Source organism: Oncorhynchus mykiss, chromosome 13 (assembly GCF_013265735.2).
Source record: "Oncorhynchus mykiss isolate Arlee chromosome 13, USDA_OmykA_1.1, whole genome shotgun sequence".
NCBI classification, from domain to species: domain Eukaryota; kingdom Metazoa; phylum Chordata; class Actinopteri; order Salmoniformes; family Salmonidae; genus Oncorhynchus; species Oncorhynchus mykiss.
Genome location: NC_048577.1, coordinates 20,501,240 through 20,525,886, shown reverse-complemented (window position 1 = coordinate 20,525,886; position 24,647 = coordinate 20,501,240). Strand labels below are relative to the sequence as shown.

At 44.7% G+C, this 24,647-nt stretch overlaps 1 protein-coding gene across 8 annotated transcripts in view; it reads right to left on the bottom strand.

The window, feature by feature from the left end:
• LOC110485893 (trafficking kinesin-binding protein 1) overlaps positions 1-19,767 on the bottom strand; it is a 43,803-nt gene extending 24,036 nt beyond the window's left edge. For 2 of the 8 annotated variants that reach the window (XM_021557105.2, XM_036940568.1), the window contains exons 1-4: positions 19,411-19,767; positions 17,219-17,377; positions 6,989-7,336; positions 6,434-6,625 (exon numbers count right to left, since the gene is read on the bottom strand). In XM_021557105.2, coding sequence (XP_021412780.2) covers positions 6,434-6,625; positions 6,989-7,049 — 253 coding nt within the window. In that variant the 5' untranslated portion in view covers positions 7,050-7,336; positions 17,219-17,377; positions 19,411-19,767. Of the gene's footprint in view, positions 1-6,433; positions 6,626-6,988; positions 7,337-10,423; positions 10,690-17,218; positions 17,378-19,410 lie in introns of those variants that run through there. The other 6 variants (XM_036940566.1, XM_021557103.2, XM_021557106.2 and 3 more) reach the window with 6 other exon arrangements.
• Between the last annotated feature and the right edge of the window lie 4,880 nt (positions 19,768-24,647).

Genomic DNA, 24,647 nt, shown 5'->3' with positions numbered 1-24,647 from the left:
GTCCCCTCCTCCTCTCCCGCCGGAGCGGGGGTTTTTTTTGTCAAGAAGAAGGACGGGTCTCTGCGCCCCTGCATAGATTATCGAGGGCTGAATGACATAACAGTGAAGAATCGTTATCCGCTTCCTCTTATGTCTTCAGCCTTCGAGATCCTGCAGGGAGCCAGGTTTTTCACTAAGTTGGACCTTCGTAACGCTTACCATCTCGTGCGCATCAGGGAGGGGGACGAGTGGAAGACGGCGTTTAACACTCCGTTAGGGCACTTTGAATACCGGGTTCTTCCTTTCGGCCTCGCTAACGCTCCAGCTGTCTTTCAGGCATTAGTCAATGATGTCCTGAGAGACATGCTGAACATCTTTGTTTTCGTTTACCTTGACGATATCCTGATTTTTTCACCGTCACTCCAGATTCATGTTCAGCACGTTCGACGTGTCCTCCAGCGCCTTTTAGAGAATTGTCTTTTTGTGAAGGCTGAGAAGTGCACTTTTCATGCCTCCTCCGTCACATTTCTCGGTTCTGTTATTTCCGCTGAAGGCATTAAGATGGATCCCGCTAAGGTCCAAGCTGTCATTGATTGGCCCGTCCCTAAGTCACGCGTCGAGCTGCAGCGCTTTCTCGGCTTCGCGAACTTCTATCGTCGTTTCATCCGTAATTTCGGTCAGGTGGCAGCTCCTCTCACAGCCCTTACTTCTGTCAAGACGTGCTTTAAGTGGTCCGTTTCCGCCCAGGGAGCTTTTGATCTCCTCAAGAATCGTTTTACATCCGCTCCTATCCTTGTTACACCTGACGTCTCTAGACAGTTCGTTGTCGAGGTTGACGCGTCAGAGGTGGGCGTGGGAGCCATTCTTTCTCAGCGCTCCCTCTCTGACGACAAGGTCCACCCATGCGCGTATTTTTCTCATCGCCTGTCGCCGTCGGAACGTAACTATGATGTGGGTAACCATAGCCCTAGGCGAATGGCGACAGTGGTTGGAGGGGGCGACCGTTCCTTTTGTCGTTTGGACTGACCATAGGAACCTTGAGTACATCCGTTCTGCCAAACGACTTAATGCGCGTCAGGCGCGTTGGGCGCTGTTTTTCGCTCGTTTCGAGTTCGTGATTTCTTATCGTCCGGGCTCTAAGAACACCAAGCCTGATGCTTTGTCTCGTCTCTTCAGTTCTTCAGTAGCCTCCACTGACCCCGAGGGGATTCTCCCTGAGGGGCGTGTTGTCGGGTTGACTGTCTGGGGAATTGAGAGGCAGGTAAAGCAAGCGCTCACTCACACTCCGTCGCCGCGCGCTTGTCCTAGGAACCTTCTTTTCGTTCCCGTTCCTACTCGTCTGGCCGTTCTTCAGTGGGCTCACTCTGCCAAGTTAGCCGGCCACCCTGGCGTTCGGGGTACGCTTGCTTCCATTCGCCAGCGTTTTTGGTGGCCCACCCGGGAGCATGACACGCGTCGTTTCGTGGCTGCTTGTTCGGTCTGCGCGCAGACTAAGTCCGGTAACTCTCCTCCTGCCGGCCGTCTCAGGCCGCTTCCTATTCCCTCTCGACCGTGGTCTCACATCGCCTTAGATTTTGTCACCGGACTGCCTTCGTCAGCGGGGAAGACTGTTATTCTTACGGTTGTCGATAGGTTCTCTAAGGCGGCTCATTTCATTCCCCTTGCTAAGCTTCCTTCTGCTAAAGAGACGGCACAAATCATCATCGAGAATGTTTTCAGAATTCATGGCCTTCCGTCAGACGTCGTTTCGGACAGAGGTCCGCAATTCACGTCTCAATTTTGGAGGGAGTTTTGCCGTTTGATTGGGGCTTCCGTCAGTCTCTCTTCCGGCTTTCACCCCCAGTCTAACGGTCAAGCAGAACGGGCCAATCAGACTATTGGTCGCATCTTACGCAGTCTTTCTTTTCGCAACCCTGCGTCTTGGTCAGAACAGCTCCCCTGGGCAGAATACGCCCACAACTCGCTTCCTTCGTCTGCGACCGGGCTATCTCCTTTTCAGAGTAGCCTCGGGTACCAGCCTCCGCTGTTCTCATCTCAGTTCGCCGAGTCCAGCGTCCCCTCCGCTCAGGCTTTTGTCCAACGTTGCGAGCGCACCTGGAAGAGGGTCAGGTCTGCACTTTGCCGTTATAGGACGCAGACTGTGAGGGCTGCTAATAAGCGTAGAACTAAGAGTCCTAGATATTGTCGCGGTCAGAGAGTTTGGCTCTCCACTCAGAACCTTCCCCTTAAGACGGCTTCTCGCAAGTTGACCCCGCGGTTCATTGGTCCGTTCCGTATTTCTCGGGTCATTAATCCTGTCGCAGTTCGACTTCTTCTTCCGCGATACCTTCGTCGCGTCCACCCGGTCTTCCATGTCTCCTGCATCAAGCCCGTCCTTCGCGCCCCCGCTCGTCTTCCCCCCCCCCCCCCCCCATCCTTGTCGAGGGCGCACCCATCTACAGGGTCCGTAGAATTTTGGACATGCGTCCTCGGGGCCGTGGTCACCAGTACCTCGTAGATTGGGAGGGGTACGGTCCTGAGGAGAGGAGTTGGGTTCCCTCTCGGGACGTGCTGGACCGTGCGCTGATCGAGGATTTCCTCCGTTGCCGCCAGGTTTCCTCCTCGAGTGCGCCAGGAGGCGCTCGGTGAGTGGGGGGGGGTACTGTCATGTACTGTCATGTTGTGTCTTGTCTCTGTCCTTTCCCTTCATCCTGTCTCCCTCTGCTGGTCGTTGTTAGGTTACCTTTTCTCCCCCTCTTTCCCCCAGCTGTGCCTTGTCTCCTCCTAACCACCTCGTCACCCCTTTTCCCACCTGTTCCCTTTTTCCCTCTGATTAGGTCCCTATATCTCTCTCTGTTCCTGCTCCTGTCCTTGTCGGATTCTTGTTTGTTGTGTTTCATGCCTGAACCAGACTATCGTCATGTTTGCTGTAACCTTGTCCTGTCCTGTCGGAATCTGCCGGTCTGTCTGAACCTACCTATGTTTGGTAATTAAAGAAGCTCTGTTAAGTTAATTCGCTTTTGGGTCCTCATTCACTCACCGTAACAATAGAATTAAATATAGAATCCCAATCAATTTAAAATGATCTTTGTGGGCCTAGTCATAAAGATTTGTAATTTAACTTGAAAAATGTACGACCTTTTATTGTGGCATAAACACAACCAGTCATGGTGTTTTGATCTGATTGTCAAACAATGACTTCAAAGCTGGGCTGGAGGAAGAAATCATAAGCCACGGGACTATTTTGTATTTTTTACGAGGCATAAAAACTAAACAGTATGTTATGGTGTCGGGTGCATTTTTCTGGCATGGTTTAGGTCCACTTGTAAAATCTATGCCAAGGCACATTGTAAAAAAATGGTTTGCCTCTTGGGCTTCCAACGGGGTTGGGCCCAGCACCTGACTCACACAATTGTCCAGTAAAAAAGTTGATTAGGCAGTTAACCAATCAAGACAGGGCCCCCCTGTTACCCACGTGGGCCCCCTACCTCCTTCTCCTCCCCACATCTGACGATTAGCAGAGCAGCAGCAGGCTGTCTACACTCATTGACAGCGGGTTCCTGAGTCCTCCTGTGGTTGGCGGTTGCAGTAAAAACAAAAAGATATACAGTGCATTCGGAAAGTATTCAGACCCCTTGACTTTTTCCACATTTTGTTACGTTACAGCCTTATTCTAAAATTATTTATTTAAAAAAAAATCCACTTATCAATCAACACACAATACCCAATAATGACAAATCAAAAACAAGTTTTCAGAATTTTTTGCAAACGTACACTACCAATCAAACATTTTAGAACACCTACTCATTCAAGGGTTTTTCTTTTTTTCCCCTATTTTATACATTGTAGAATAATAGTGAAGACATCACAACTATGAAATAGCACATATGGAATCATATAGTAACCATAAAAAGTGTTAAACAAATCAAAATCGATTTCATATTTCAGATTCTTCAAATAGCCACCCTTTGCCTTGATGACAGCTTTACACAGTCTTGGCATTCTCTCAACCAGCTTCATGAGGTAGTCACCTGGAATGCATTTCAATTAACAGAGGTGCCGCCTTAAAGTTAATTTGTGGAATTTCTTTCCTTCTTAAGCGTTTGAGCCAATCAGTTGTGTTGTGACAAGGTAGGGGTGGTATACAGAAGATAGCCCTATTTGGTAAAATACCAAGTCCATATTATGGCAAGAACAGCTCAAATAAGCAAAGAGAAATGACAGCATCATTACTTTAAGACATAAAGGTCAGTCAATCTGGAACATTTCAAGAACTTTGAAAGTTTCTTCAAGTGCAGTCGCAAAAACCATCAAGCACTATGATGAAACTGGCTCTCATGAGGACCGCCACAGCAACGAAAGACCCTGAGTTACCTCTGCTGCAGAGGATAAGTTCATTAGAGTTACCAGCCTCAGAAATTGCATCCCAAATAAATGCTTCACGGAGTTCAAGTAACAGACACATCTCAACATCAAATGTTCAAAGGAGACAGACTGTGAGAATCAGGCCTTCATGGTCGAACTGCTGCAAAGAAACCACTACTAAAGGACACCAATAATAAGAAGAGACTTGCTTGGGCCAAGAAACACGAGCAATGGACAATAGACCAGTGGGAATTTGTCATTTGGTCTATTGTTCAAATTGGAGATTTTTTGTTCCAACCGCCGTGTCTTTGTGAGACGCAGTGTGGGTGAATTCATGATCTCTGCATGTGTATTTCCCATCGTAAAGCATGAAGGAGGTGGTGTTATGGTGTGGGGGTGCTTTGCTGGTGACACTGTCTGTGATTTACTTAGTATTCAAGGCACACTTAACCAGCATGGCTACCACAGCATTCTGCAGCGATACACCATCACATTTGGTTTGGGCTTAGTGGGACTCTCATTTGTTTTTCAACAGGACAATGACCCAACACACCTCCAGTCTGTGTAAGGGCTATTTTACCAAGAAGGAAAGTGATGGAGTGCTGCATCAGATGACCTGGCCTCCACAATCCCCCGACCTCAAACAAATTGAGATGGTTTGGGATGAGTTGGACCTCAGAGTGAAAGAAAAGCAGCCAACAAGTGCTCAGCATATGTGGGAACTCCTTCATGACTGTTGGAAAAGCATTCCAGGTGAAGCTGGATGAGAGAATGCCAAGAGTGTGCAAAGCTGTCATCAAGGCAAAGGGTGGCTACTTTGAAGAATCTCAAATATAAAATATATTTTGATTTGTTTTTGGTTATTATTCTACAATGTATAAAATAGTAAAAATAAATGAGTATGAGTAGGTGTTCTAAAACTTTTGACCGGTAGTGTATATATCACATTTACATAGTATTCAGACCCTTTACTCAGTACTTTGTTGAAGCACCTTTGGTAGCGATTACAGCCTTTAGTCTTGGGAATGACGCTACAAGCTTGGCACACCTGTATTTGGGGAGTTTCTCCCATTCTTCTCTGTAGATCCTCTCAGGCTCTGTCAGGTTGGATGGGGAGGGTCGCTGCACAGCCATTTTCAGGTCTCTCCAGAGATGTTCTATCGAGTTCAAGTCTGGGCTCTGGCTGGGCCACTGAAGGACATTCAGAGACTTGTCCCGAAGCCAATCATCAGTGTGTAGATTGATGAGATTTTTTTTTAAATAAGGCTGTAATGTTACAAAATGTGGAAAGGGGATGTGGTCTGAATACTTTCCGAATGCACTGTATATATTAAAATTTTTGAAATACATTTTTTGTTTTGCCTCTTGGGCCAACCATGGTCCTGGGCCCAGGGGCTTCCGCCCTGGTAAGCCCCGGCATTAATCCAGCCCTGCTCCAAAGGACTGTTTTTCTAGGCTACCTGTGAACATTTATCCACTGGTAACATATTTCCAGCCTCCAAACAGTGGTGAATTGGAAGAAACATCTGTTACAAGAAACACTAAAAAAGTATAATAACATTTAGCGTTTGTCATTAGCCTGAAGTTAAGCATCCACTGCTGTCCACGTGCGTCTCGGTGTCAGCCACTCATGACTGCCTTGGAAAAATGTCTGTGTTTTCGTCAAATCACATCGCAATTTGGAGCGTAGGCTATTCCAGACATTTTCAAGTCCATCCGCAAATATTTCATGCCTCTGACATGTGGTAACGATAAATAATGGTGTAAAATAGCCTACAGTTTTCTTGACATTTTATTTGAATAGGCTCATGTTCTACCGGTAAGAAGTACCCCAACTATTTATTTTGCTGGGACACCCTACCAGACCGCCTAAAACTCTTTATGAATACGGCCTCCGATTTATATATCTAGGAGACCAGGTAGGTGCTTTCACTCAAGCCAGCGGCTGCACCACATGAGTCAACTCATCATTGTATTTAAGAAGTTGATTCCCACCAATCTAAGTTGGTGAGGTGATTAACTATTAAAACAGGTGCAGTACATTTGGCACACCAGTACCAGAGTCTTCTCCTGTGTTCGATGCCTAGCGTGGACAGAATGGTGGACTTACAGAAATACTTGAGCGTCTCTTCTATCTGATCGCGTGTGAGTCCCAGCGCGACCTCCGGGGGCAGCAGAGGGGTGTGGAGCCAGTCGTCGTGGTCGTAGCCAAACATGCAGTCCGCCCGCAGAGTGTAGTTAGGCAGTCCCTCAGACAGCAGGCTCACTATCTCCACCTCACTGTCGCCACCTGAACAAAGTTCTGACCGTGGAAAGGGAGGGAGGGAGGTGTATGAGGGTGTGGCAGGGGAGATATGGGAGAACAAAAAGACAGCATTCATCCCATTGGATTGAGCGCTCTGAAATATACAAGTCTCTGCTGCCCCCCTGAGGCACTGACTGGATGACACAGTTCCCACTCACCACATTATAATGCATTACATTAAAAACATGTAATTGAACACGGTTCCTGGATGCAGGATGATAGTCCAATCTAATGTCCCCTGCAATGGTTCTAAGATACCCATCTCCCCACTAGCTTCTAACAAGTGCTGTCCAACATGAAAGTGAACCCATTATCCAATCCCTCATAAACCGTCTACTACATTCATTAACTGTGACCTACCTGTGAGGGTGGACACATCATGGCTTCCCCTATCCACTCTTTCCAGGAGGTCACACTCCATTTTAAGGCCCTCATATAGGGGCAGGGTCTCTGCATCGAGGCCCCCAGACGCCTCCCCCTGCCCCCCATAAAGGGAGAGGGTCGACAGGGGGTCCAGTGGGGAATGTGGGGGCCAGAAGAAGAGATGAGGAGGAGAGGGAGAGGGATGAGAGTGGGACAGCTTGACTGGGTCCGGGGTGTTCAGGGTGAGGGTGGAGGACTCAGGGCTGGTCCCTGTGAGGGACTGAGGCCCCCTGGTGGATCAGGGAGAAACAGCAGGCTGATCGCACATCTGGTACCAGGGCTGGTCTGAGAGAGGGAGAGAGAAAGAAAAGTGTGAGTGTTGCTAGGTTTCCATCCAATTTGTGACAGATTTTCATGCTAATATTCTAAAATCCACATGAAAACATGTCCCCAGCAAAAATGTGTTTCCATCAAATTGACTTGTTGCAGATGATAGGTGTGTGATGACATAATGCACATCAAAATACATTTTGCAGTTAAGTTCCCATGTACTGAATAAAACATACAAGTTAAATGAGTTTCCATCGCATTTTCAACTCTATTGATGGGTTTATCACTAAACAAAATTGCGTTAAATAGCGAATGTGGCAACTCTGGTATTGGCACGTGCACTCTAGCCAACACCGCACAGGGCGCAGATACTGTATCTCCGACAAAAGGGTAAGATTATTTTTATTTGTCAAACGGCAGTCAAGCATTGATGATCATGTCACCAGAATGAGACCCTTGATATTTATTGGAAAGCTCATTGCTTTCACTTTCACCACCCTGTGAAGTTCATTATACCTTGTTTAATCTATAGCCTAATAAACTCCATGCGTGACTCCAAATTTACTTGGACATTGTGGTTATTATATCAATATTTGCATAAAAGCGCTTCAAACGACATTTCTCGCATAATGAATTTTGCAGACACAAAAAGATCTCACCTTGTCTAGTTTATTTTTGGAAAGTTTACTGAAACATTTTCTGTTTCCATCAGTCTTGTCATTACATTTATTTATTTTTATCCGACATGTACTTTACTCGCATAAAAAAGGTTGGACGGAAACCTGGTTAGAAAGATTCATTCAAACCGAGTATCTTTAAATCATCATCATCATAGTATTTTACGTTTTAGTACGGAATGGCATAACATTAAATGCCGTTTAACGTTTTGAACATGGGAATGCCATCAAATACGAAACGTATCAAGAAAACTCTCATCCCTTTACTGAAATGTATTTCACCAGTTTTTCCAGGTGAGATACTGAAATGATGCTCTCATATTCTATAACAGCCTGGTTAAAAGACATACAGATATAGGTCAAGTTTAAGATCATTATTTTTGTACTTCAGACACTTGAACCACAACTTTACAAGCATCTTCATATTTTTAAAGCCACGTACAGTGTGTCATGCATGCTCCAATTGTCTCACTAGGCTTGGCCTTTCCCCAGAGTTTAGGGTCAGAAAGCTAGAGTTACCCTAGCTACACACAGATCAAGTTACAACCCGGAGCACAACACACCACCTTATGACATTTAAACCAACACAGTTACTAAACAAAGCTTTGCGAGGCATAGTACTGTATAGTAGCAAAAGTACTGTACATTCCAACTAGGACCGTGTGCTAAGGCTAGCTGCAACCTGTATTAGAGTAAATGCTAATTCTTTCTGTTTACGAAAGCAAAGAGAAACAGCTAGCCTTAGCACACGGTCCTAGTTGGAATGTACAGTACTTTTATTATGCCTCGCCTCATTTTCTCTTTGAATTACGTCACTAGCCAGGCTATTCAGTTACAGAATGATGTCCCTCTTCATAAGGCATATCACATTCACCTACATGTCCGCCAGGAAATGCTGCGGGCCATCGTTCTGTAACTGAATAGCCTGGCTAGTGACGTAATCCAAAGAGAAAATTAGGTAGGGGGATACAAGACATTCTAACAATGGGCAGCAAAGTAGCCTTAGTTTATTTATGGAACTCTAAACAATTGTCACATCCAGTTTTGTCATATTTCGGTTGTTAGTGTTTGGATACATCAGACCTCGGCAGTATCAAGGCCAGTGGTAGAGGACAGTGGATATCATTCAATACATTAGCTATGCATTGCAGTCTGAGTCAAGGACATATTATATGAGGACTATTGGGTTAACAAAGCACTGACCGTGCATGTGGGTAGACAAAACATGTGACACGCGCGCACACACACACACACACACACACACACGCACACACTCAGCTGTGCGCAGCTTGCCACACACCCACTCAAGAGACAGATGAGACAGATGAGAATGACAATCTCTCCTCCTCTCCTCCTTCCTCCCCCCTCGCCAACCCCCTTAATTAACTGAGTGTATTGCTCTGGTCACTTCTGCCACATCCATCCATCCACGTACAGCTGTCAGAGGGAGCAGCAGGGTCGTATACATACTCTAGGTCTGGCTTTTACTGTAACCACCCCCCACCACCATGATGCATAATGTCTGGTAGTCCTGTAGCATGTCGTGCCTACTGACTAGAATGACAAGTAGCACTTGTGTTTTCACTAGGATGCAAAATGAGGGTACGTGGATGCAGTCCAAAATATCATGTTATTATACAATTATTAATGTCTTACTACCACGCCTTAAAGGACAAATAAAAATATATTGAGGGGAATCAATTGGCATTTGGTAATGGCACTCAACTAACCTGCAGCACACAGTCTCACACACAAAACAAATGGAGCGTGCCCATGCGCGCACACACACACACACACAAACAAAGACACATCATCTCTTTATCTGTCATATTTACACGCTGCCGAGGCCAAGTTGGCAGGCATTGTATTGTCGTCACATTGTGGGTCTATTATCTACCCAACCAAGTGCAGTCTTGTAATCCCATTTAGAGGGGGTCACCAGTGGGCATGGTTATTGGCCATCTCCCCCTGTCTCTTTCTCTGTATGGTTGTCGTTGGGCCAGGCAGAATGCCAAGGGAAAGACCCTATTACGCTGCCCAGTGTGCCCACTGTACAACCCTGGGCTCCACCAGGCCCTCGCTCGCCAGATCAGCCAGCAAATTAACAGTCCAGAGAATCCACAGGAGCTGTGAGAAAACAATTGTCCAGTTCCCTAGACAAACACACAGTAGGGTGCGGAAGGCTGGGCCACTAAGGACAAAGCCAAAAACATCCCTGAGGATGTGTTCTGTACAGTACATCCATAAGGATATAATCAAACACGCAGGCTATTTTCTGTGTAGCCTACACAAGTTGCTCTTGAGAAATGTGGGAATGCACAGCAGTATGCTACGTGGTTTAACTCAAACAAGGAAAGTTACTTCAATCTGAATTTCAAGGATCGCAAACTACTTTCCTAATGTAAATGAGAAGTTAAAACGTTACCTTAATGTGTTATAGTTGCAAAGGGCACGTTCATCCAAGATGAGCAGTGCCAAAAGTAAAGGAACAATAAGTCAGGTATAAGTGTAACTCTCTAACTCTAATGGATGTCATTCTGAGGCTGACTGACCTTCCAGAGGACTCAACGTTGAACTCGTCAATGCCGGGTTGGAAGAGCCCGTCTTTGTGCTCTTTGGCCTTTCAGAAGGGGTGTGTACGTGTGTGGAGTCACACAGGAACGAGAGAGGAAGGAAGGGCAGACGAGGGTGCTACAGAAAGAAGCGAGGGAGGGTGGGAGGGGTAGAAAACAGACAGTGAGGGTTGAGGAGGGACACTTGCAGGGTACAGTACTTAGGAAAGTGGGATGGGAGGGGGTAGGAAAGAGTGGGCAAACTGAGTTGGAGAGAGAGGGCACAGGAGGGAGGAAAGGGGCCCTTGAGAGAAGGGTACTTAGGAAAAGAGGGAAGAAAGAGATGAATGGGTCACACTCAATTTAGCCTGTCACCACCAGACTGAATAACAAATCAGAATTTGCAAACCGGCTGACAGGGAGAAGCTTGTCAAATGCAAATCTCGCCTCTAATTGGCTGAGGGCCAAGGACTCTGGACCCATGGTCGCCCGGGCAACAGTTTGGTCATGTGACGAAGCCCAACTGATGCCTCTGCCAGTAGGGATTTTATTCAGATGGTAAGTACATAATTATTCAACTTCAAGGTAGAAGCTTGTACTTTATCCACAAACCAGAGAAAAGCTCTGTACTAAAATTGGGCAAGATTTACAAGACCCTTTGCACTAGAGCGAAATCTGCACCCCCCCCCCCCAGAGGGAACAGGAAAAGCTAGGACAATCAAAGTCAAACAATATAAGACATCCACATAACAACAAGAAAGAGGAAAGTAAACCTCTAAGATCGCTTTAGTAAATCTAAGCCAGATCACCTCCCCACACAAGCTAATATACAATGCATCAGAGATGAAACTTGTTTTCTGAACCCGGACAGGGCTTCCATCCAACAACTTCAGCGTTCTTTCACTGAGGGTGTAACTGACCCCATAACTGGCCTCATTTACTTCAAGTGGTGCCACACTGTCCATTACTGTGGTGGCCAGGGAGGGGCAGCGAGGGCACTATGGGATAATGAGATCAGATAGATAAACTAGTGCTTGAATGATACCTTCCATTTCGTTATTTAACACTACCATGAGATAGCAGCCTATATGGTCTCTCCTGATAGGCTTAAATCAAGGAGCTGACCAGGCCAGCATGCACACGAGCTTTAGTTATGGGTGACGAGATTAGAGCCTTTCTAATGATTGGGGTTCAGGCTAATTATAGTGGCCTCATATAGGAGTGTTGCTCCCATATGGCTGTGTCTAAACTTGACAGTTAATGTAGTTTTTTGTATTCTGATCCTGGAATTCCAAACACGTCACGCGTCTACACCTACATTTAAAATGTGTCCACCATGTGCACATTGTGTCCGGATTCCCGTTTCCCGCACTATATTAAAATGCCAGTATGCATTCTGCAAACGATAGAATAGGCTAAATATGATAATAACACAACAACAACTGATGGCAGTAGCTAACTACTGTAGCTAACTAGCCGGCTAACCTCTGTAGCTAGCCAGCAAGCAAAATGAAAGGGATTGCAAACGGGTTAGCGTAACTCTAGCCAAACACAAAATAATTGTTCTAAATATGAACTAGCTGGATAGCATTTATGAGGCCAGAAAATAGGTTCCACACACGCTAGGAATGTATTTTCTCCAACGTTATAATGAAAAATGTGCCTCTCGGTCCCAAAACACACATTCTCTGGAGACTCATAGCGGAGTGCTGATGACGTCACCCACTGTGTACGCTTTTGGTAGCCTGACTGAATCCGGACTGAGGCAAAACCCACACACACACAATGCATCCCTGACCACCTCCTGAAGTTATCAGACCACAATGCACCTGTCTTTTCAATACGATCTTCGTATTCTGATAGCAGAAGTTGCAAGTAAAGTGTCAAGTGTAGACACGACCATAGAGAGGGCTCCCCCAAAATAGAACAGGTAACATTAGTTCCTACTAGGTAGGCCTTCAAACTAAATTGCGGAAAGATACTGAAAACCCACCAAACCTCTGAGAAAAGACAAGAATTAGTCAACACGCTATAATAATAAAAAGCAGGAAATGAACTATTAAAATAGTTGATGGCCTATGATCCAGGAGGAGTAAAAGGCCTGACTAAGTATGTAAATACTATACGCATCTCTGGAGCCAAGCAGCCAGACAACATGGGTTGAAGTCGGTGAGGAGTATGCAGAGACATGTAGCTACTACAGTCTCATTTCAAACAGCTGAGCTAATGCGATGACCTTAGCCACTGTCTCATGTTCAGAGATAAGCTTGCTGTGTTGTATCAGTTGAGTATCTAGACACAGTGTTCACTCCCCAAACAATAAATAATGCCTACGAGACTTTCTGCACACACCATGGCTGAACTGCCTTCACTACAAACCTGATTCATCAAGTCACAAGGCAATTACGACTAAACGATATCTCAACTTAAAAAAAGGCAGACTCAGCGAAATGACGTCGCCGCCGAGTAGCGCCGCAGATGTTAAGATAAGTGAGACGCAAGACTTCGCTCTCACACAGTCACACACAGCATCTGAGCATGTGCACGGGTTCGCTTCGCGCTGTTAAAGCGTGGTGGACAGGGCACCAAAACAGCAGAGAAGTTGAGCCTCATACTTCAACGCTCTCAGTTGTTTGCGGAAATTGGCCCACTATGCTGTTTACTTTCTGCATGTACGTCATATCGCTGAGTCTACCTTTAAAATAAGCGGAGTTTCCTGAGTCCAGAATAAAACTAATTCAAGCTTCTCAGAGGACGAGGAAAGTGACATATGTTCCAAATTCCTCCCAATCCCCTCAAAGCCTAATATTTTCCCCAGTCAGCAGCCGCCGTGGCTCCAAGAAGCTTCCCCCTGCTATTGCTAACTGACAAAGCCATCGACCCTGGAAACAGATGGCCGTGACATATAGTCCTCCGTGGCTCAGTTGGTAGCGCGTGGCACTTGCAACGCCAGGGTTGTGGGTTCGATTCCAACGGGGGACCCATATGAAAATGTATGAGCTCACAACTGTAAGTCGCGCTGGATGAGTGCGTCTGCTAAATAACAAACATAAATAAATGAACGTCCTTGGCCCTTTGAAGACCCACTGACAGGTACCATCCCAACAGACACCACATCTATTACACCCTGTCTCCACATAGGTCTTCTAACAGACACTTAGCTCTCATTCCTATGAAGCAACCTGCGGTCACCATTAACTCAAACTGGGAGCACTGGTTGGTTAACCATTAACTTCCTCATTGTACTATTTCCCATAAAGACCCAGTCTATCAACCACCTCACTGATAAAGGTGTGGTGTCTCTTAAATGCATATTGTTTCAACTCTGGCACGGGAATAGAGGGGGAAAGGAGTATGACAAAGCATTTCGAAGATCCTCGTTTGTCCATTTCCAATGTGACATTTCAGTTATTCTCGTGGCTCTGCCTATCTAACAATACGCACTATTTGGATGCTTTGAGAATGACTCGTGTGATGTCTATATGCCATCTGTTGTTATGCCCGTTTGGCTCCTTTAGATCATATGGATGGTACAGACGAAACCAAAGTCTGGATAAAAAATGTTGAAGCCTCTGGATCTACAGAGATGAAGCCCCGGGTACTATTGTACCTGATCGGGCCTCGATCAGGTACAAACCAAGGGAAAATGCAAATCCCCAAGCCTGTCATGAGTCATTACAAAAGGCAGGATATAAGCTGAGAGATAACTCTCCACAAAGCAAATGGAAACAGTTGGTATAGTATGAGAGAAAGACAAAACAGGAGAGTGGATGAGAGAGAGAGAGAGAGAGAGAGAGAGAAATCGTAAGAAAGCTAGAGAGAGATACTACACAGACACCAGCATCTATCTTTAAAATGACCTCTGCCCAGAAGATTTGTTACAAGCTAATGAATACAGCTATGACACAGAGGCAGGTATAGGGCATGGGAAAGTGGAGAAAGAAAGAGGGGGGGAGAAAGAGGAGAGACAGAGTAAGAGGATACAGAGCCACAAAAAGAGACAGAAGGGGGGAGAGACAGACAGAGACAGACAGAGAGAGAGAACAGCACTGTATCAGGAGAACCTTTACTTGGACAGAAACCAGTTATTTTTACAACCCACCAGTCACCCAGACAACTGGAGCAGCTATATCTGGACTCCAACTACGGTGTGAATAGAAAGTGGCCTTAAATACCTAAACCTAAATACCAACACACTCGCGGTCTCAGCTGATTCTCTGTGCAGACCAGAGGTCACTAGCCCTGCTCCTACAAAGCACTCGCGGTCTCAGCTGATTCTCTGTGCAGACCAGAGGTCACTAGCCCTGCTCCTACAAAGCACTCATGGTCTCAGCTGATTCTCTGTGCAGACCAGAGGTCACTAGCCCTGCTCCTACAGAGCTAATGCGCTAAATGATGTTCAGGATTTTTTTGTTCCAGCCCAGATCTAACATACCCGCTGTTGTGATCGGACCAATCTACTACTCACAAAGACCTTGATCGGTTGAATTAGTTGACTTAAGTGTTGGGCTGCAGCAAAAGCCTGCACACCCTGTACGATAGACACAAGAGTCCGTGAGCAAAAGCTACAAGTGAGGAGAGGTTGAAGGATTGAGAGTCGAACACGGTCATCATTATGTCTGTCAAGTGGTAATTCTCATCAAACGTAATGTCATTCACAACTCGGCATTAAGAAGACAAGTAAGGACCGTTCAAGCCTAACAGAGTGGCATTCTACCTCTAATATGCTAACAGACAGAGAGTTGCTATTGTATCCATATGGTTGTATTTGAAGAGAGTACACGGATGGTTTGGGTAGTTGGGAGTCGCCAATGCACACACTATATCCTTTATCATGCACACACTATATCCTTTATCATGCACACACTGTATCCTTTATCATGCACACACTGTATCCTTTATCATGCACACACTATATCCTTTATCATGCACACACTGTATCCTTTATCATGCACACACTGTATCCTTTATCATGCACACACTGTATCCTTTATCATGCACACACTGTATCCTTTATCATGCACACACTATATCCTTTATCATGCACACACTGTATCCTTTATCATGCACACACTGTATCCTTTATCATGCACACACTGTATCCTTTATCATGCACACACTATATCCTTTATCATGCACACACTGTATCCTTTATCATGCACACACTGTATCCTTTATCATGCACACACTGTATCCTTTATCATGCACACACTGTATCCTTTATCATGCACACACTGTATCCTTTATCATGCACACACTGTATCCTTTATCATGCACACACTGTATCCTTTATCATGCACACACTGTATCCTTTATCATGCACACATTTGGTCTGCGGTGGCGACGTGGCTAAAAGAGTCTTTCACACAACATGCAATTCAACTCAGGTCAACTTGCCTCTGCACAAATACCTTGGACGACTGCGCCGTGTTACATTCTCTCGCCCTTTTTTTTTAAGCAGGAAGACGGTATTACTGATTGAAACCACTCTGCCAGCTCACAAGACAGTTATCACAGGTCAATAAATCAACCCAAAGTGGCCACACACAAATGCAAATGCATGTGTTGCGCACACACAGCACCTCATGTTCTGCAATGGCTGCCATCCACATCTGCTCTGTCTGGCCAAAAGCTCCTTCAGTTGTTTATCAGTCATACCACGCCAGGTAAGCTATAAATCCTTTCAGACATTTGCCCTCTCACACACCAGACACATATTTCCCTACACTTCTATATATTGAATATTTTCTATATAGGCCTTCCAAGGAAAGAGAACAGGTGACATGCACCTGTACAGTCACAACATTAGCTAATTCATGTCACTATAATAACATAGTCACAACATTAGCTAACTCATGTCGTTATAATAACATAGTCACAACATTAGCTAACTCATGTTGTTATAATAACATAGTCACAACATTAGCTAACTCATGTCGTTATAGTAACATAGTCACAACATTAGCTAACTCATGTCGTTATAATAACATAGTCACAACATTAGCTAACTCATGTCGTTATAATAACATAGTCACAACATTAGCTAACTCATGCCGTTATAATAACATAGTCACAACATTAGGATAGATAAACCATACCATCATAATAACATCTAAACAGTTGATAAAGTACAACCACAGCATCAGTTAGTGAAATATCAAACCTTAGTATAGGTTAGCCCCATCTTGCAAGTACTGTGGTTCAACAGGCCTACAGGCCTTTTGACGGGCTCTTACACAACCTAGCTAAGGCCAACAATACACACACGGTGACACAATACATCAGCTATGAAGTGAACCTCTATGATCTTCAAAATAACAGACCTCTTTACTGTGCTTCTGGTCAATGTTTGCAATGTTTTCATTCGACTGAAAGCATTCTGAAACACTCACACACACACACACACACACACTTCTCCAGTTTGCAGTCAATTTGTTTAGTCTGCCCCAAATGTATTGACATTACAAAGTTGCAGGGAGGGGAGAAGAACAAACACAGAAGTCCTCCGTGCCGGCTCTCTCAGGGATAACGAACGCAAACCGAGTCAGAGGCTAACTACAGCAGCATAGACTCAGAGACGGTATGCTGATAATGCTGATGACATTAGGTTATTAGCTATATTGACTAACTGAGTATAACACTTACTATTGTAAATGACAGTTACTTACCGTGCTGCTAGGAGTATCCTTGCATTGATTGGACGCAGGTGCAGTTGCTAGGACAGTCTCTCCTTGAGAGTGAGTGAGCCCGAGTCAAAACCAATGGCCTCTACAGCTGCTGCTTCTCCTGTCAGCTACCTTTAGCCCTCATCCAGTGTGGTGTCCTGGCTGAGAGGGAGAGAGAGAGAGAGAGAGAGAGGGAGCGAGGGAAGGCGGGAGGAGGTGGGGTTATGATGGAGAGAGAGGTGGGGGAGGGACAGCGAGAGAGGGTGTGTGTGATAGACAAAGAGATTGTGTGTGTGTGTGTGTGTGTGTGTGTGTGTGTGTGTGTGAGAGAGAGAGAGAGAGAGAATGAGAGTGGAAGACAGTCTGTGAGTCAGCACTTGTACACGCTGTCGTATTGCAGCTGCAGGCAAGGAATTCCCTCGCCCCTCTCTCTCTGTCATACTAGCTGGCTCAGTCTGGTGCTCTGGTCAGAGCCATTCATTTGCGTCAGTCAAATCAGACATCTCACTTTCTGCTTTACACACAGCCGTACACTAGCCAAATCAAATGCCTTACTCATGCACTAGTTTATTACGCTACAGTTCAACATTTATTACCTACAGCTATTATAATGAATCTGTTTTTCTAAAAAGTAGAAGATAACTGATTAACAATCAATAATGCTCAAATCGGGTCATAATCAAACCAGTGACGTGCAACCAACAGTCAGCAGATAAACTTAGCTCCTGTTGTTTGGTCCCAAAATGCTCTCTAAATCCGGCTTATAGCTTTTAGAAACAATTATCCATTGTAGTTTGACAATTAAACTAACCGGAAAACTAGGACACTTCGGCTACATGCTGATGGCATATGGTAGGCCAACGTCAGGATATGCTCAATAAAAGGAAGGCACTGAATATGAAATGCATGAATACATCATAGATCTGTGAACACAGAGGCTTCATTATTTGGCACAGACTCTAAACCAGTTGTCTGGTCATGAACTGTTAGGCTATTTATGGAAAAGTATCACAACTTAGAAAATGCACGTTCTAAGTTACAGCTCTGAGTAATAAGGGCTGCCATATAAGGGCATTTATATTCAGTCATCAAAAATTGTGGTGAGAGCACCGCCTCCCGTTGTGTCCCCGAGCTAATACAACAGGATGCAGCCAGCCTAGGCTACAGTGACAATGACGTTCAAAGAGTGAGGTGACTGGATCTGACATACAGTGACTTGCTTGATTGTATCTGTATCGAGGTGCTATGGTATATTGCAAACACCCATCAATATGTAGGGTTGGTATAGTCAGTGTCAAGGGTGGTGTTGGATGGTTCCAAGGACCAACATCAGTTGTTTAACAAGATCAAAATGCAGTAGATGATAGAATAGGGTCATATACACCTATTTTGATAAACACATTTTTTCAAAACATGACCACATTGACTGGTAGGGAAGCACCGCTACAGGACACATGGGCTGTACCCATAAAATTGTAGCCCACTATAGTTACACCGGCAGGGGATTTTCAAAGACCAACATTACTGTTTGTTTGAAACATTGTTGCAAAAATGGTGTCGCAAACAGTAACAATGTGGCAAACAGAAACATGACAAGTCCTGTTTATAGATTATCCTAGTCAATATTTATCTGCCCTCTGCCTATATCCCGTTGTGATTTTGTCGTCCACTATGAATCAATTACATGTGAACTAAAAAAATGTCATGTTTGGGGTAAAAAGGAAACGTTAGTTATCGACTTGAATTGTCGGCAACCGGATGGGTGCGATTCATTTGTCAATTAGGCCTAACAAAGATTAGATACTGTTGTCGTGATACGATCCGATCTGCCTCAGCCAATTTTCCAGTTGACCAGCTAACGTTACATCTCTCTTCGTCTTTTCTGCTGATAATGAATTCACTATGCTGCAACTGAAAAATGGTGACAATCGTGTACAATGTGTTCATTTGTCCTACTTCATTGAGGTAAATAAAGTGTTTATTTTGAGAACATTGGCAAAGAGCACAGGCGTTTTGCATTTCCACCGACAACAAAAGGGGCAGCGATCCTACCATTTGATCCCACCCTGTGTGAGCCTATGGAAACATCGCTTCATCAAGTTGGTCACACTTTCCTTTGTTTAGAAGAAGATAAATACCAAAATACAACTATCAACAGAGATGAGATAAACGTTAACAAGTTCATAGAGACTTACGCATTTGCTTTTACCCAAGTTCTTCAAGGTCGTTTTGTCGGCAAAACTTGACAGGAACTTTTCCTCCGGACTTCGATCTGTCAAAGCGCTGGGTCCGTCTGTATTTGGTCATCTTGGAAGCGAAGCATTATGGCACATGTAGTTTCACGTATAACCTCCTTGCTTAGCTAAAATACTTTGAACCAGTGGCCCCCAGGAACAGTAACAGACATGATGAACACGACAACAATTCCGCATTCATGCGCAAATTTGACAAATATTTAGTGAAATTGTATGTATTACAAATGTCAATGTGTTCAGAATGTGTCCCAAATGTAAATATACGATGTACACACAGACCATGTTGTTTGATTTCAACAGACAAAAAAAATATTATAGAAAAGCAACCCAGTTGAGGACAGTGTCACACCACCTAAAAAAGTGCCCCTGTAGTTTGCAGCCCAGCCATGTTCAAATTAGAGGCAGTCCAAACCAGCGGTCACATGAAAAGTATTTTAGTCATGTCCTGCTGCTCTATGGATCATTTTGGTGATACTATATCTGACATATCAGGCATTCATCTAGTGGTTAAAGGAGACAGTCAACCTGAATGCTGCAGATTACACGCATGGAAATTATGAATAAGCTTGACCTACTTCCTATATGACATGTTGATGCTGTTTATTGACTTTCTTAGATGTTATTTATGGTTATATTCATACTTATTTTTAAATTATAAGATTGGAAGGATTTAATCATATTCAAGGGTACAAATGGGTACAGATATATATTGTGAGAAAATGGTAAAAGACCCATTTGCTGTGCAATTGTACCACTCCACCCAAAACAGCAGGAACACTTATGGGCTTGATGTTTCTCCCATTCTGAAGATGGGCTTCATCTCTCTCCTACTCTATATCTAGATTCTCCCACACTCCTTAAGATGCCTACACTGAGTTGGAGCAACAAATGATAGACTATTTTAACCCCCAGAGAGAACCACCAAACCCCTTAGGGAATGCATCCATCTGACCCTAAACAACACACACACACACACACACCAGTGGGGAGGACGCCTTATAATGGCTGGAATGGAGTCAATGGATTGGTATGAACCACATGGAAACCACGTGTTTGTTGTGTTTGATACCATTCCATCGACTCCATTCCAGCCATTATTATGAGTCGTCCTCCTCTCAGCAGCCTCCACTGACACACACACGGCGGCGCTGATATATGGAGTAAAGCAGTATTTGAATGTGCAGTGTTTTGATGCGTAGGCTACTGTCTACCTCTAGTGGCTAAAGTCATGTACAGAAATGTACAGTAAAAACACAAAGCAATGCATTGACTATTCTTGATACACACGGGAAACTTACCATTAGCTACAGTGAAAAACCCAGCAGCATTGCCGTTCTTGACACAAACCAGTGCACCTGGCACCTACTACTATACCCCGTTCAAAGGCACTTAGATTTTTTTTGACTTGCCCATTTACCCTCTGAATGGCAAACATACATAATCCATATCTCAATTGTCTCAAAGCTTAAAAATTATTCTTTAACCTGTCTCCTCCCCTTCATCTACACTGATTGAAGTTGATTTAACAAGTGACATCAATAAGTGATCATAGCTTTCACCTGGATAGTCTATGTTAGGGAAAGAGCTGGTGTCCTTAATGTTTTGTACACTCAGTATATATATATATATATATATATATATATATATATATATATATATATATATATATACACACTGCTCAAAAAAATAAAGGGAACACTTAAACAACACAATGTAACTCCAAGTCAATCACACTTCTGTGAAATCAAACTGTCCACTTAGGAAGCAACACTGATTGACAATACATTTCACATGCTGTTGTGCAAATGGAATAGACAACAGGTGGAAATAATAGGCAATTAGCAATACACCCCCAATAAAGGTGTGGTTCTGCAGGTGATGACTACAGACCACTTCTCAGTTCCTATGCTTCCTGGCTGATGTTTTGGTCTCTTTTGAATGCTGGCGGTGCTTTCACTCTAGTGGTAGCATGAGATGGAGTCTACAACCCACACAAGTGGCTCAGGTAGTGCAGCTCATCCAGGATGGCACATCAATGCGAGCTGTGGCAAGAAGGTTTGCTGTGTCTGTCAGCGTAGTGTCCAGAGCATGGAGGCGCTACCAGGAGACAGGCCAGTACATCAGGAGACGTGGAGGAGGCCATAGGAGGGCAACAACTCAGCAGCAGGACCGCTACCTCCGCCTTTGTGCAAGGACGAGCAGGAGGAGCACTGCCAGAGCCCTGCAAAATGACCTCCAGCAGGCCACAAATGTGCATGTGTCTGCTCAAACGGTCAGAAACAGACTCCATGAGGGTGGTATGAGGGCCCGACGTCCACAGGTGGGGGTTGTGCTTACCGTCCAACACCGTGCAGGACGTTTGGCATTTGCCAGAGAACACCAAGATTGGCAAATTCGCCACTGGTGCCCTGTGCTCTTCACAGATGAAAGCAGGTTCACACTGAGCACATGTGACAGACGTGACAGTCTGGAGACGCCGTGGAGAACGTTCTGCTGCCTGCAACATCCTCCAGCATGAACGGTTTGGCGGTGGGTCAGTCATGGTGTGGGGTGGCATTTCTTTGGGGGGCCGCACAGCCCTCCATGTGCTCGCCAGAGGTAGCCTGACTGCCATTTGGTACCGAGATGAGATCCTCAGACCCCTTGTGAGACCATATGCTGGTGCGGTTGGCCCTGGGTTCCTCATAATGCAAGACAATGCTAGACCTCATGTGGCTGGAGTGCGTCAGCAGTTCCTGCAAGAGGAAGGCATTGATGCTATGGACTGGCCCGCCCGTTCCCCAGACCTGAATCCAATTGAGCACATCTGGGACATCATGTCTCGCTCCATCCACCAACACCACGTTGCACCACAGACTGTCCAGGAGTTGGCGAATGCTTTAGTCCAGTTCTGGGAGGAGATCCCTCAGGAGACCATCTGCCACCTCATCAGGAGCATGCCCAGGCGTTGTAGGGAGGTCATACAGGCACGTGGAGGCCACACACACTACTGAGACTCATTTTGACTTGTTTTAATGACAAGTTGGATCAGCCTGTAGTGTGGTTTTCCACTTTAATTTTGAGTGTGACTCCAAATCCAGACCTCCATGGGTTGATACATTTGATTTCCATTGATCATTTTTGTGTGATTTTGTTGTCAGCACATTCAACTATGTAAAGAAAAAGGTATTTAATAAAAATATTTCAGTCATTCATTAGGATGAGTTATTTTAGTGTTCCCTTTATTTTTTTGAGCAGTGCATAATATGCCATTTAGCAGATGCTTTTATCCAAAGCAACAGTCATGCATGCATACATTTTACATATGGTTGGCACTGGGATCAAACCCACTACGCTGGCTTTACAAGCAGCATGCTCTACCAACTGAGTTACAAAGGACATTATAGATTTATCACACGTACTCTGTCATAGCTGTTGCATGTTAAACAATCCGATTTATAGACAATATTATTATCCATATTAATCCACCAAAAAAATCATTGGTACTTGAACCTCTCTACACTATAATCACTTGAACATGTTTTAATGTAGCAGAGTAGTCTAATTCTGTCTTGTGGGGTGAGATCCTATATTGCTTCCCACTGTCCATTCTTCCACATTAAACACAAGACTACAGTGTCTCACATTGGGGAAACAGCCATTAATAATTTACAACACTCTCCATCAATCCAGCCAGTGAGCCGATGGGGCTGGTCCGGTCCTGGACTGGCGGCCTTATCCTCTCCCAAGGACAATGGGGCCATTTCCTGTCGGGTGTAAAAGCAGAGACAGTGGAGTATTGTGAGGCAGGACATCATATCAGCCAGCCATGACCTTGGAGTGAAAGACTGACTCAGTCATATACACTGAGATTCATTGGTCCATTTGCTTTGAGGTCGGAGAGGGCTGATTGGTCACTGGCACCCAAATGCAGTCATCAGAATGTTCAGATGACCCCCTGTGTAGAAAGTTCAGAGCAGTTACCAGCCTTACTACAAGCCAATGAATACATATGTGGTATCGCGTAGAAGGAGGCATTGTGGTGTGTGTGCGTGCATGCGTGTGTGAACGCAAGAAAGAGAGAGAGAGAGAAAGGACAGAGGAACAGGGTGTGTTATGCTTGCCCATACAAGAAAACCAAATGGATGTTCTGTTTTTGATTCTGGAGAAAATCTTTTGAAACTCCACCTCAATGGTCACATTTTAACAAAGAGTCAATACCCATCTTTGAAGGCCCCAAAACAGGTGGCAAGACAGAGTCAGAAACCCACATGAACCCCACACTTTAATTCCTCCTGGCTAATATTCAAGGACAAGGCATGCTGTGTTTAAACAATAGGACCATTCATCTCACTGAAAATCCTACGGCCACTTATCCACAATATCCAGTAATCCGTAGAGAAAGCTTAGCAGAGTTAATGATATAGAACTGATTTGAAACAAATGAAGGGCATTTCATTATTGTAATACACAATTGTAATCATGTTACACAGCATCAGAATGAATTTAAAGTGAGTTCTTGTGATATGAACAATCATGTGATCTCTTGAGCCAAAGTCTAAGTTTTGATTCACGAATGGACCGGTCAAACCAGATCTCAACTTTGGGAGAAATTGCAGGTTCCCTGACCAGAAAGTTGTCGATACATTCTTCCTAATAGGTTTACATGTTAGGTTCTAATAGGTTGACTCACAACAGCAATTTACTAAGAGTAGGCTTGGCAACACAGACACAAAGTAAATAAGCTTGTGACGAGAAGTGTCAATTAGCCCTAATGATTTCAGACATTCGTCTGTCAACCACACACATGCTTTTACACCCAGACGCATGGCCTATATAATCAGCAGCACTGACCCAATATGCCGTGCCACCGGCCCTGGCCCCTGTCTCATCCAGGCTAGGGGTATAGAATATGGCTGTCACAATGGACAGCTAGCTGCTAGCCTGACAACAATACACCCTGAGGCAGGATATGGACTGACCTATTTCAGTCTGTCATACAGCATGGGAGAGAGAAACACTTTCCACATGCTCACTTTCTCTCTGTCACTTTCCTCACGTAACTGCATACTCTATCCTTTCGAGACTCCTAACACCATGCAGGATGTCACTTTGAATTGTTATCCACAACTTACTAAAACTCTCTCCGTGCCCACTGAGAAAGTTTTTTTTCTCCAAAAAGACGAAAGAGAGCGCCC